At 39.5% G+C, this 15333-nt stretch overlaps 1 protein-coding gene across 1 annotated transcript; it reads right to left on the bottom strand.

The window, feature by feature from the left end:
- LOC142537440 (uncharacterized) lies at nt 1–1338 on the bottom strand. The gene has a single exon (XM_075642957.1). It carries the CDS (start codon nt 1336–1338, stop codon nt 1–3), a length of 1338 nt encoding a protein of 445 aa, XP_075499072.1.
- Between the last annotated feature and the right edge of the window lie 13995 nt (nt 1339–15333).

Genomic DNA, 15333 nt, shown 5'->3' with positions numbered 1-15333 from the left:
CTATATCAGATCGGCGCTAAAAGTCTGATCACTAATACTGATTTTACAATCTCTATAAATCTCGTCCATTTCAATGGCTCTATTAGTAGGTGTGGCTATTCGGAGAGGTTCAGTTAGCTTATCGGGCTTACGTCCTAGCTTCTTAGCAAATCTCTTAGACATAAAGAAATGTGTGGCACCACAGTCAAATAACACATAAGCAGGCACTTGATGAATAAATATGATACCTGACACGACTTCATTGGCGTCGTCTGCCTCCTCCTGAGTCATGGCAAAGACTCTGGCATTAGGTTTGTCCTCCCTTGGTTTACTAGGGCCTGTTCCGGTGTTTGGCCTAGTTCCTCTATTTGGCTCTGCTGGTCGGTTGGCGGCGGTAGGCCATTCTGCAATTCTGTGCCCCGCTTTCCCACATCCAAAGCATACACCGCTGGCCCTTCGGCATTCCCCGGTGTGTCTGAAGCCACATTCTGGGCATGGCTTGAGTCCTTGATGGTTACTGGCGGAGGGTTGCCCTGAGGGAGGTCCACCCGACTGATTGGGCCTCTTGAACATTGGTTTCCCTTGAGAGGGCTGACTGTTAAGGGGTCGCTTGTTCCTGTTTTCCCCTTCCCTTCGACGAATGTCAGCTTTGGCTCGGATATCCGCACCCATCAGGTCTGAAAAATTTGCAGGTTGGTAGACTGCTAGAGCTGACTGAATCTTGCTGCTCAACCCCTTCTTATAACGGTGCAATTTCAGAACTTCGTCCGCCATGATTGCCGGAGCATAGGATCCAAGGGCATTGAACTGAGAGGTGTACTCCACCACTGACATGTCTGGAGCCTGACTGAAATTTTCAAACTCACTTAGCTTCTGCAGTCTGACTTCTGCCGGGTAGTACTGTTTCAGAAATGTTTCTCGGAAGATTTGCCATGTTATTGGTCCAGCAGCGGTCATGGATGGCGAGACTGCTTCCCACCATTTAGCTGCCTTGTCTTCCAGGAAGGGCACTATCACGTCCACTTTTAGTGCATCCGGGACTTCCAACAGTCTCAACTGAGTTTCCACGCTTTTTAGCCAACTCTGGCTAACTTCAGTGTCAGCAGCTCCACTGAAGGTTGGACACCTGTTCTTGCGGAGGGATTCATAATGTAACTTGACTCCATGCTGTGGTGGAGGTGGTGGTGGTTGATTGGCATTCGGGTTCACTAACCCTTGCAGTGTTGTTGCCACAATAGCCATCAAGTCTGCTTGATTAAGACTAAACTGAGGTGGAGGTACGTTGCCTTCTTCGTTGGCATTGTTGTTGTTGTTAGCATAACGGGGGTTGCGGTTTTGTCTTGGTGGTCTACCGGCCATTTCCTACAAGTTAAACGCTTCTAAGAATTGATGTGTATAATGACATGATTGAATAAATAAGTTATGCTGGAATAACTGAAGTTAATAAGTAAACATAACTTGAATATAGATGAATGACTGAGGTAAATAAATAATCATACTTTTATTAATTTTCGAATGTAAAGAAACAACTGAATGAACAAAGCGTACTGAATGGAAATAAATCATACTGACTGAAATAAAATAGCAACAATAGAAGGATAAACTCCTAGTAATAAGGAAAGGTAACTAAGGAACTCTAATCATCTATCTCTCCATCTCCTATGGCCGCTATAGGCTCGTCGATCTCTATCGGCTCCTCTTCCGGCTCTTCCTCTTGCAGTAGCTCCACCATGTGGGTGAACTGTGCATTCTCTGCATTGAGCTGTGCATTTTCTGCATTAAGCTGGGCATTCTCTGCATTAAGCTGGGCCACCTGCATCTTCCACCCCTGAACATCTGCCTCTACCTCGTCCAACAGATCTATGGTACTCTGGTGGCGTAGTTCGTACCCCTTCTTATTCTCCTTGATCTTGTTCTTCAGCGCTTCACCCTGTTGAGTCAGCTGATGGTTCACCTTGGCAATGCAGCTTATAGCCTCACTCAAATTTTCCAGTCTCTTTTTGCTCCTGTTATTCAGCTGTTTTTCTTCCTCCAATTCTTTGCGATAGCGCTCCACATCCTCTCGCAACTTTCCATTTTGATATTTGCACTGTTCTATGACATCCCTGAGGTCCATGTTATATCACTCCTAACTAGTTCACCTTGATAGATCGACTGGTTAAGGCGGACTTGAATATCTTCTTTCTCAGCGGTTAAGGTTTCGACCTCACTCCTCCTCTCACTCAATCGGGCTCTAAGTCGCCGAATCTGACGGGACTAATAGTGAAGGGCAAGCTCCTTCAGACGAATGGCAGCTTGGGCACGGGTGTGGGGTCGCATATAGGTAGATGGAGTCATTTCTTGAAATCAATCAAAAAAATGGAAATGCTCAGAATCCGAAATAGACAGTATATAACAAGTGAGAATATGCAATATATATGAAATTTTCGAAATTTAAATAAATAAATATATATATATATATATATATATATATATATATATATATTTCCAAAAATGGAAAGTTTGGAATTTGACATATGGGTTCGAAGCATATGTCGAGAGGATTCCAGAACAATTGACGGAATCGAATTCGGAATTTCCTACGAGGAGTTATAGGGTCTACGAATATTTTCTAAAACGGCAAAAACGACGTTTCGGAGGCCTAAACGGAGGAATTTCGCGATTTCAGCCTGGTCTTGAGTCTTGATCGTTGGGCCGTTTCGGAGGGGGAAGCATCGGCCTCGAGTCAAAATTCGTCCGAAAATTTTTCGGGTTTTTTTTTTAAATCGATTTTTTTTTCCACTCGGATTATGAACCTGGCGGCTCTGATACCACTTAAATGTCACGCCCCGAAACTCGGGATTTGACACCGGCGTTGTTTAACAATCACACAATCGAAACAACAAGCCTCTTGTAGCACAGTATAAACCGAACCAGTTTATATATCATAATCTCAAATTAAATAGCCATTGTCTTTAAAATTAACGAAATAAATAAGACGACAGAGTTTTAATGCGGAAACGTAAATCTAATTAATAATAACTTAAACATAATCGATTTCCTTGAGCATTCACCATCCCCAAAACTGCTCGGATTCTTCTTCCTCAATCTGTTCTTCGGACTTATCTGGGAAGGGTTGTAAGAGGTGAGTATTTGGGAATACTCAGCAAGTGAGGGAATATCGAGCACAATAAAACAACATGCATAAATTTCGAAACACATGATTTGCATACATACTTCATAAACATGCATAACATTTACCAGCCACTGTGATTTATCTAACTTTCTATGGTTTACTGACGCCAGTCCCTAATTTTTACTCATCTAAGGGGGCGAGGCCGTATAGCGGTTATATCCCCCACCGCGTAAGGGTACGTCATGGTTGGGATTCCCACCCATATACAGTCGACTCCTCATAGTGCTTAAAAACGAATGACAACAACACAAGAAGGAGTAGGAAAAGAACATGTACTCGACCGTATTTTCAAAAACACACGAAGAATGCATAATCGAAATTAATTCTTTAAAACAGCCCACTTACAGTAGTTATTGATGCTAAAAACGTGGTGGCTTGGCTTCGGGAATAGATCACTTCGCGTTCCTCGTCCGGGCAGCGCTTCGATTCAATTATTAGGCTAACTTCGGGATGATTTTCGGGCAGAGTTTCGGCTAGGGAGAGGTTGCTGAATTTCGAAAATATGCAGCAAGAATTTCGAAAATTTGGTGTAGGAGAATGAAAGGGATAGTGGGGTATTTATAGGGAGGAAAAATGGTGTTAAACATGGCATCACAATCCTACACAATTTCACTCAATATCACACGATTTGCCTTATAGAAAACCATTCCATGATGGGTTTATTTGCTACCAACTTGTGAGATTCCTTCCCAAATCCTTTGCCCCTCAAAATTTCGAGAATATGGGGATTAAGTGAGGGGATTTGCTTCCAAATTGCATGGTATGTTTGACTTAATATTGAATTTCCAATGCATCCCAATATATCTTCTCAAAATATGTGTACCCAAAAATATAGTAATAAAATTGATTGAGCAAAACTTGCACAGTAAAATCCCCAATAAAAATATGGTTTTGTAAGCTCGAAAATTAATCGCAAGTGCACGATGTCAAGTAATAGTATAATGTAAATGAGTACGAGTATCGTTCCACTGAGGACTGTATTTAACAATTATTCTTTTCAGTTATGAGATCTTTAGCAACGAAAATTTGATTGAGTAATTAATACTACTATGCTCAAAGAAAGATGTAAATAAAATACTTTAATAAGTAATGAATGAGAATTAATATCTAAAATGTTGAGTAAAATTCAATGAGAAATGAATTTGTTGGGAATTTCAGTTCACCTACCCCTCGTTAATTAATTAATTCGTTCGATAGTGATTTTATGCTTCCGACAGGATTTCCTGTACAATTGAACACACTCTCTCGAGCTATGCCAAACTAATTCGACTCAATGAAGTAATTAAATGTCTTTAATTATTTATCAAGAGTGAATCGCATGTCGATTTATGAAATCCTCTAGTTTTCGACCCTAAAGACTATGACTATCGGCGCGTATCCAATTTCATATGTCTATGTAAATTGTAGATCCACGGATTATACTACTCGTTCCTATCACAAGTTATTTTCTCGAACTCACTCGCAATATAAAGACGCTGTTAAAGTTAGCTACGCTCTAACAACACGATAAAACAATAGTATAATAAAAAATAAATCAGAAATCGAAGTGTAAATTAATTATATCAAAGTTTTGGGGTAGGATCCCCTTAAGCCCCAACAAATAATAAAAGTTAGCTATTAGAATTCATATTGAAAATAAACACAACAATGTTTAAAAGATGAAAACTCAATTAGAAATACGAGAATTGACGAAGAACGCGAAGAACGGTGCCCGGAAATCCTCGAATCTTCTATCCAAGCGCAAAAGTCTCTTCAAAGCTTGTGGCGGCTCTGAAATCTCGTCTCAATGCCCTCCAAAACGTCCAACCTACCTTTTTATATCATCCCCATTCAGCACATAAGGTAAGGAATCGGCTATGAATTTTTTCCAAAAATAAACGGCGCTCGGGCGGTAGAATATTACCGCTCGAGTGCCACATCTACTGTAATCTGCTTGGGACTTGTGGCATCTCGCGCTCGGGCGGTAGAAAGTTACCGCCCGAGCGCCGAACTCTCTGTACTTTGCCTCTTTGGAAGATCAATCTCGCGCCCGGGCGGTAGAAAACTACCGCCCGAGCGCCATACCTTCTGGACATCATCAACTTTGCTTGGCACTTGGCTCCGATTTTAGTTTTCCGGACATTTTTCCTGCAAATTCGTCATGCACAAGTGAGAAATGATCAAATGCATATGCTTTACTCTAAAATGAACCAAATGTAAACGAAATGTACGCATGCACAATGCAAACACACACAACCTAATGCAATAAAACACGTAAAAATCACACATATCAACCCCCTTATACTAACCTTTTGCTTGCCCTCAAGTAAAATAGGTTATAGACCACAATCAAAACACGAAACAAACACAAAATGGAGGGTACTGAAACAACTAAAATGATGGTGAAGTAGCGAACCGGTATCTCCTGCCTCAGCGGGTGTTTGAACCACATCCACTTAGTCAAATCACAACATATATTACTGCCCCTTCAAAACATTGCACAGCATTTGTTCTTCTCCAACAAAGTGTGGTTTGGCATTTGTGTTCTTCGTCCTTTGTGCAATGGGGACATTGCACACCTTTAGTATGAGGGGGTCGTGTGTCGTATTTGGTGTCTTTCGTATTTGTCCTGCATGAGTGTCAGTTGATGGTGAAATTAGTAAATTGGTAGCCAATGATGATTTTGGCTAAATGAACTGCATGTTGCGTAGTCTTATCACTCGTTATGAACCCCCCAATATATTGAATTTTGTCTATGCACGCATATTGGATTTTAATAGCACATAGTGGATTTTAATAGTGGTGTCGATGATAGTTAAGTTCAAAATAATCTGTGAGGGGAACTGGCGAAACATTAGATGCGAGTGGAACTTGAATGAATACCTGTTGAAATGAGTGACTAACCAGTAGCATAAACTCAAGTAGAAATGCAAACGTATTCCTCAAATATCCTTCAGCCCAATCGTGCATAGGACCTAAAAATCCATTCCTAGGCCAGAGAAACAAAAAAAAAAAAATTCCCATATATCCAAAGCCTAGGGAGTACGCATGAGAAAACTATGCACCAAAAAAATTTTGGAATAATAAAGGGGATGTAAGGTGAGGGGGAGCCAAAAAGGGATGAAATCTTATCCCAAGGCTAAAAAGATGGAGATTTAAGGCGTTGAGGAATGTCAGAGAAAATTTCTGACAGGTGCATAGTGAAAATGATCTACGTACTCCCCATCTTTCCAAACCACTTGAGCACGTTGGCCTTTGACTCCCTACATTTTGTTGTTCGACTATGAAACTCTCCCACTGTTGGTGTTTACTGGTTGGTCCCAAATAGAAACAGGACTCAGAAAAGAGAAACTTGCGTTGATTGGTTGATTCGGCAACCCACATGATTTGCGAATAAAACTGTCTGAAACACAAGCTAGAAAAATCCACTATGTGCTATTAAAATCCAATATGCGTGCATAGACAAAATTCAATACATCGGGGGGTTCATAACGAGTGATAAGACTATGCAACATGCAGTTCATTTAGCCCAAAATCATCACTGGCTACCAATTTACTAATTTCACCATCAACTGACACTCATGCAGGACAAATACGAAAGACACCAAATACGACACACGACCCCCTCATACTAAAGGTGTGCAATGTCCCCATTGCACAAAGGACGAATAACACAAATGCCAACATGAATGCAACGCAACAATAAATGCAAAAGAAATAAACGAACGAACCATAATCCGAAAACAAAACAAAAAATTCATTAGACAAAAGAAAAGAAAATAAAGGGGAAACAGTAAACGCCCCTGATCACAGCTCATCCTCATCGTGTTCCAGCGGTGGCATGCCCGCTGCATCCCCCTGCTGAAGATAGTCATACTGAAACTGGAAGGGGGGAATGGTCGGCAGGGGTGGCGGTATGGTGTTTGGGTCTATGCCCCCGTGGATTAGCATAGTGCGCATCATGGAATCGAGTTGGTCAAGACGCGTCGTGACATTGGTGTTGATCTGCTCCTGGTTAGCCATGAAGGCCAGACTCTCATCCATTTTTTCATTCTGGGTTCGCCGGCGGGGCTGTGGGCGCCGAGGGGCGGCGGTGCTTGACCCTCCTACTTCCTCCTCCTGATTGGGGAAGTCTATCTGTCTTTTCGCCTTCTTCCGCCGCCAGTCGTCCACACAAATAGGCTTCATGGGTTGTAGCCACTCCTCATCGTCCCGGAAAATAACTCCCGCCTGGGCACACAATTCGGATATGATGGTAGGGAAAAATAGGCCGATGTGGCTGTTATGTATGCTCATCATAATTTGCGAGTTTAATAGCTTGCCCAGGTTAATGGCGTAGTCCTGAGATAACGCAAAAAGTACCACTGCCCGTTCTTTCTGCACCTCACTCTTGTGGGACACTGGCATCATTCTTCGGGCCAAAAATAGATACCATAGGGCAATGTCGGCCCGCAAATATTTTTCATCGAAGCAGCTCGGGGGTCCCCCTAATGGTTTCCAGGTTGCCCCGGGAAGGCACAGAGTCTCAATGATCATCGAGTAATTAGGATCAGCAACTAATGCCTCGAATGCGGAGCCGTCAATGTCGGCCGTTCCTAATAGGGCGTTAATCGTGAATGAATCGAACGGCACAAGTTTTCCTCTAACAAATGCCCTACCATCTGTTCGTTCACCGGCATTCGCATAAAATTCCCTAACTACAGACACCACTGCCGCCTTAGGTTGCTCGCCAAATGTAACCCATCCTCGTTTCTCCAAATCCCCAAGAGTGCCCAAGAATCTATCCTCGAATAGACGACGAAATCCCCTTTCGGCAATGGGGTTTCTATGTATTTTAGCATGCTCATATCTATCCCTAGCCGCCGCATTCACAAAGCGGGTTCTATCAAACAAGGAGGAAGAAGAAGAACCGGAGGTACCTTTCAATTTCTTTGGTGCCATAGTGGTGACGGAGATGGTGTATGAACCGGAGTGATGAAGATTCTTGTTCTCCTAAGACGATTGTTCCACCTTGCCGAGGATTCGAGTCGGGATTGAAGCTCCTGCACCACAAAATCGAAAAGGGGGTAAGGTAGAGTTAGGGATTTGGGGAGAAAATTGTTTTCGCAGAATGAAAGGGGAAAGGGGAATTCGCGTCTTTAAACGCAGGCGCGCTCGAGCGGTAGAAAACTACCGCTCGAGCGCCAGACTCTCTGGAGTTTTCATCCCGAGGCAAGCGTTCGCGCTCGGGCGGTATAAAATTACCGCTCGAGCGCCAGCCTTTCTGGCCAAAATCGTTTAAAAATTTATTTTTTATTTTTTTATTTTTTATTTATTTTTTTTAAATTAAATGAAAACGAAACAACAACAAAGGAAAATAAGTAAATTGACACGAAAGAAAAATTTAGTCAAATGCAAGAGAAGGGAAAGAAAAGTAAGTTCTCAATTTACAGTCGAGAGCTAGACTGTCGGCCGGTCTCAGTTCGAATTGTCTTGGAACCGGGTGATTCCAAGTTGTGGCTCAACGGTGCCACCCATGTAGTGCTTCAGAAGCTGGGCATTGACCGTAAATGTCCCATCCTTTCCATCTTTCAATTCTACAGCTCCCGATGGGTATACTTTCGAAATCACGAATTGACCGGACCATCGTGACTTCAGTTTTCCTGGAAACAGTCTCAACCGGGAGTTATAAAGCAGGACATTTTCTCCTTCTTGGAATTCCCTTTCGATGATTCGCCTGTCATGAGCCTCTTTGTCTTTTCTTTGTAGGACAGTGCGAGATCATATGCCAGATTTCGGAATTCCTCCAACTGATCTAGTTGAAGCAAACGTCGTTCACCTGCATCAGTAAAGATAAAGTTTAGTGCTTTTGTTGCCCAATATGCCCGATGCTCTAACACTACAGGTAAGTGACATGCTTTACAAAACAATAATCTGTACGGTGTTGTGCCTATAGGTGTTTTGAAAGCAGCCCTATATGCCCAAAGAGCATCATCTAACCTCATCGACCAATCCTTCCTACTGACACCCACCACTTTTTCCAGAATTCGCTTGATTTCTCGATTAGACACCTCAACTTGACCACTTGTCTGGGGGTGATAAGGGGTAGAGATCTTATGTGTGACACCGTACTTGCTCAAGAGTTTTTCAAATAGTTTGTTGCAAAAATGAGTGCCACCATCACTGATGATTGCTCGTGGTGTTCCGAATCTGTTAAAAATATTTTTCTTTAAAAATTTTAAGACCACCTGAGCATCATTAGTGGCGAATGCTTCTGCCTCTACCCACTTAGACACATAGTCAACCGCAACCAAAATATATTTTTTCGTGAACGAACTGGGAAACGGTCCCATGAAATCTATTCCCCATACATCAAAAACCTCACACTCAAGAATATTATTCAATGGCATTTCATGACGGTTAGAAATGTTACCTGTCCGTTGGCATCTATCACATGCGAGCACATAAGAACGAGCATCTTTAAAAAGGGATGGCCAATAAAAACCAGCGCGTCTATCTCGCAAAACTCTTTCTTTTCTCTTCGCGGGCGCACAAGGGCGGGAAAAAACTTCTGCCCCAACGCTCCCGTCTCGTATTTTTCCTCTCAGGCATGCTAGGAAGGGCAGAAACCCCCGCACCAGCACACTTGGCTCGGATTTCCTGTCCATATTTCTTCATGTGCGAGCTGGAGCAGACATTTTCATCCGCCCTAGCGCTCTTTTCTCGAATTTAGTCCAAACATCCATTTTTCTTAACCATATTACCTACAAATCAACCCAAACACATGAAAAACAATTTATATGCCTAACATATAATAAAAATAACTAAATTTAAATGAAATCTCACGACACATGCACGTATGTGACGAAATGACATAATAAAAACACGTAAAATGACACCTATCAAGTTAAGTGCAAGAACTTCAAGTATTATTGCTCGAGATTCTTGCAGAAGGAATGAGTCTGAGTGAGTCTTTCCAAGTTATTGCAATTATCGAGAAAATCCCTACTCTATGAAATGATTTCAAGAATTATCTAAAGCATAAATGAAAGATGATGAGATTTGAAGACTTGATAATGAGACTAAGGATAGAGGATGACAACTAAAATACTGAAAATAATGCAAGTAAGATGGCTATGAAAGTAACCATTGTTGAATCAAATAACCAAGGCTGCAAGGCAAGAAGAGAAAGTTTGATGTGAAACAATTACCACCAAATAATCAGAAGTTGTTCAAAGGAAATTTCTAGAATTGCGCTAAACCCAACCATAGGGCAAAAAACTGCAGGAAGCCAAAGAAAGAGAAGGAGCAAGCAACTATAATTCAAGAAAGGTAGGTGCGTTTTGATATTTATGAAATTGATTTATCTGCGGTCATTTTTGAGACAAACATGGTGGATAACCCAAATAAATGATGGATTGGTACAGGTGCTTCCCAACATATATGGAGCACTGTTTGATGAATTTTCTTCATCCTTGGGCATCATCCATCAAACTAATGCACCATACTTACCTCAATCTAATGGCGTTGCTGAAAGGAAAAATCAAACTTTGAAGGACATGATGAATGCCATGCTGATAAATTCGGGCTTACACCAAAACTTGTGTGGAGAAGCAATATTGTCAACTAATTATATCCTGAACAAAATACCCCACAAGAAAAATTATAAAAGACCATATGAATTGTGGAAAAAGGCATAAACCTTCCTACAAATACTTGAAAGTGTGGGGGTGCTTGACCAATATTGAAATACCAAAACCAAAGAAAGTCAGAATTGAGCCAAAGACGGTCGAATGCATTTTAATTGGATATGCTCATTATAGTAGTGCCTATAGATTCATAGTATACAAATATGAACATTGTGAAATGAATATAGGCATGAAGATTTAGTCAAGAAACATCATATTTTTTAAAATATATTTCCTTGAAAAGTAATTAAAGAAGAATTTTCTACAAAAGAAGAATAAAAATAATGGATAAAGGTTTTGCTCCTACTGATGAACCTTCACAAGATAAAAATGCTAGGAAAATTGAAGGCTCTTTTGAAAAAGAAGAACCTAGGCGAAGTAAAATATATAGAGTCTTGAAGTATTTTGATCCAGATTTCCACACTTACATGCTGGAAAATGAACCAAAGAACTTACAAGATGCATTGTCTCGCCCTGAAGCTCTATATCGGAAAGAAGCCATCAATACATGTTTTGCTCATACTGATGTATCTTCACAAGACTTGATCAAGGCAACGAAGAAAATGCCAACAAAATATTTTCATATGAAAGATATGGGTATTATTGATGTTATTATGGGGATTAAAATCTCTAAAACTTCAGAAACAATAGTTATATCTTAATCTCATTATGTTGAAAGTATCTTGAGAAAGTTTAATGCTTATGACTCCTCCCAAAAAAACGACCATGGACGTATGCATCCATTTAGGTAAAAATCACGGAGAACCAGTATCTCAACTGGAATACTCTAGAATTATTGGAAGTCTTATGTACATCAATAGTTGTACTCAACCAGACATCGCTTATGTTATGAATAAGTTGAGTCGATTCACGAGTAATTCGTGTAATGTTCATTGGAAGGCTTTGACAACGGTGCTTAGATATTTAAGACACACCTTGGAATATGGTTTGCATTATACAAAATATCCTGCGGTGTTAGAAGGATATAGTGATGCTAATTAGATTTCTGACACCAAATATTCGAAATCCACTAGTGGCTAAGTATTTAGCATTGATGGTGGCGCAGTCTCTTGGAGATCATCCAAAAAAACTTGCATCGCTAGATCGACAATAGAATCTGAATTCATAGCACTTGATAACTGAATTCATAGCACTTGATAAAGCTGCAGAAGAAGCAAAACGACTTCACAACTTATTAGAAGAAATTCCATGTTGGACGAAACTAGTGTCTGCTATAAAGATACAGTGCGACAGTCAATCAACAATCGCAAAGATACAAAACAAAACGTAAAATGGTAAGTTTCAACATATTTATCGAATGCATAACACAATACGACAATTGATCTCAAATGGAGTTATCTCTATCGATTATGTTAAATCAAAAAATAACTTGGCAGATTCGCTTATAAAAGCATTACATAGAGATCAAGTGTACAACTTGTCTAGAAGAATGAGTTTAATACCTTCAAAATAAAATTTTCATAGTGGAAATCCAACCTTGCTGATTGGAGATCCCAAGTTCTTGGTTCAATAAGACAATCAGATTATGAACAATTGAGCTAACACTCGAAAATTCTTCAATTCTCATTGTAGGACGACGAGTGTTGATGCCTACCAATGTTGTGAGGTTAAGTATTGGACTTTTAACGGTTTCTTAGATAGTAAAAAAATTAATATGGTAGGATACTTTTATATGAAGACTGCCCATGTAAGTGTGAGGACGAGATGCCTAAAAAAAAACACTTATGGAACCAAGAAGTGCTACATGGCCAAAACAGACACAACCGATAAAGAACTAAATAGAAATGATAGGAAAGTTATCGTGTAGGTACTATTGTCTGGTTTTACATAAACCGCCAATAAGTTCAAGATATCAAGTTCATAAATCCGATATTATTATACTAAGGAAGGTATAATGCCAAAAATCACCTATTCTGATACGATAATTTTTCCTTGTATTCTATCTTTCGACATCACGAGCATTCATGCATTAATTTCATTCACATGAGAGATTATTGAAATATTTTAAGACATAATGAATCAAAATTAATCAAAGAGAAACTCAAAATCAACGCCCTTGATTATTCCAAGGTCGTGGGGGGAGGCACCTTAGCGCCTACCTCAATGCCTTGGAATTTCCATGGGAGGAAGATACCTGTAAAATTGCGCCTAGGCATCCGACGTCGCTGATTGATGGCAAATTGCGAGTTTTCGTGATATCTTGTATCCAAATGGTGTCTATTGACTTTTTCATCAAACTTTTGGATGAAGGGACACCTCTTAGATGAAACAACATGTCCCTAATGATTGAGATCTATAAATACATTATCAAAGACAACACGAAAACATTTTTGACAATCGGATTTTCTGTAGACATTGCATTCATTTTGCCTTCTCCTCTACTTCATTCTTTTGAAAGAGAGTACACTTTATTTTTTTATATTATTGTTATTACAATTTATAGTGTTATTATTATAATAAGAAATTGTTGTATCATGGGAAACATTTCTAAAAACCGAAGCATTAAGAGGGAGAAAAATTCTTATCAAAGAGATAGTATCTAACACTTGTCTCAACTCAATTTCATACAGATTTTTCAATACCATTCTCGAGTTTCAAGGTACACCACAACCAACAAAATCTATTTTAATGTCAGTTCTACACTAAAATAGTACAATCTTCGCATCAAATACAATATCTCATCTCAAAATCATTTACTTCAAATCTTACAAAAAAATAAGTTTCTAAAAACATGCTAATTTGGTGTTGGGTTGAAGTTGACCTAAAGATGTCTGAACCCTCTGGTTCGGTTCTTTCGTCCATGGTTATGGCTTAAAGTTTGAGGTCGGAGGGCAACTTCGATTGCATTGTGAGAGCTTAGTTAGATTTTCGAATCAATTCAATTTCTTTGCCCACACTTATTATAACTTTTAATAATTTTTCGAGGGAAATTTAAGATTTTGATTCTATTCTCAATATTATTTCTTTTCAAATCTTTTTTTTATGACGATATTTCTTTTCATATCTGGAGACTACAAGTATTAAATTCGAATCAATATTAAATTGATTATAATTTTAGCTTATTAAATATATTTCTCTGCTTTAAGATATCTACTGTGTGCATATATATTAAATTTTTTTTGTTAAATAATTTATGTAAAAAATCTAGAGAATATAATAACTTTTTTTAAAAATCTTTTTTGTAATAAGTTTTCTTATAAGGGATATGATAATTTAAAGACAAAAACTTGAGTAAGACGGTCTCACGGGTCGTATTTTGTGAGATAGATATCTTATTTGGGTCATCCATGAAAATATTATTTTTTATGCTAAGAGTATTATTTTTTAATGTGAATATTGGTAGGGTTGATCCGTCTCACAGATAAAGATTTGTGAGACCGTCTCGAGACATACTGTAAGGCCCGAGATTTGATATCGTGTTAAATTACGATTATTGATTTTAATCGAGACGATTAGGAGAGGGGCTAACCAAGACATGAATTGAGATCCCGTGTATAAATTAATGTGCGAGGGCAGTAGCATCAACGCACATGCGCGACCGGATGCGCGCTCATGCGCCAACCAGGCATAAGACCTCGCGCATATGCGCGGAAGATGTCGCGCATATGCGCGAGCCTGTGCAAGCGAAGTCCAGAGGACCTCGCGCATATGCGCGAGCTGCCAAGGCTGAGACCCGTAGGTCTCGCGCATATGCGCCTCGCGCATATGTGCGAGACATGCAGATTGAGGAGTCGCCACGTTTCTTTGGCATGCAACATATGATATATATATATATATATATATATATATATATATATATAACAAACGTTAATCCTCAGAATTGAAAGAAGAGGAAACCGAAGGAAATTGATTTTGTGCTTCAAGTTACAATCGTTCAAAATCCGTCTGTCCGAATTGTAATCTGACTTCAGTACTGCAATCCTATCGACGTAGGCTACAACTGGACGTAAATTTTACTACGTTATGATATGTTTTGAAATTATGATGTTGTCAGAATTGAATGGAATTCATATATGATGTTCTTGACATGTTAGACATCATAGAATCGAAGTCAGATTAAAGAACAGACTGGTTATGTAATTGTTATGATTTTTGGAATTGATTAATTGAGATTCGATATCAGATTTGTATTGTTATTGAAATTATGAGTTGCACCGATATTGATTATGAGTTCTGGTATTATATCTGTGGTGTTGGAATTGACGGGGTTATCGAGACTGTATTGTTATGCCGTCGAAACATCCCTAAATTGATATTGATCAGATTCGGTATTGGTTGAGATTGTATTGTGGTATCGTATGTCGATTGGCATTGATCCGATTTTGTTTTGATTTGAGTATTAATCAGAACAGGTTTTGAACTGAGTTATATACTGATATTGTATCTATTCGATTGTCATTATCAGATTGGGTATGGACAGAGTTGAATTCGGGACTTCGTATTCGTTGGATCGAGAAGATAAATGTATAAATTAATGTTGAGTTGGGATTGCACAACTCGAGTGAGGTTTGG

The sequence above is a fragment of the Primulina tabacum genome, chromosome 2 (assembly GCF_025594145.1).
Source record: "Primulina tabacum isolate GXHZ01 chromosome 2, ASM2559414v2, whole genome shotgun sequence".
Lineage (NCBI taxonomy): Eukaryota > Viridiplantae > Streptophyta > Magnoliopsida > Lamiales > Gesneriaceae > Primulina > Primulina tabacum.
The sequence above is the reverse complement of the archived record's forward strand: the minus strand, read 5'-3'. Positions and strand labels throughout refer to the sequence as shown.

Bases quoted from the DNA above. Each gene is read 5' to 3' on its own strand.
- LOC142537440 (XM_075642957.1), bottom strand. From the start codon at position 1,338: ATGGCCGGTAGACCACCAAGACAAAACCGCAACCCCCGTTATGCTAAC.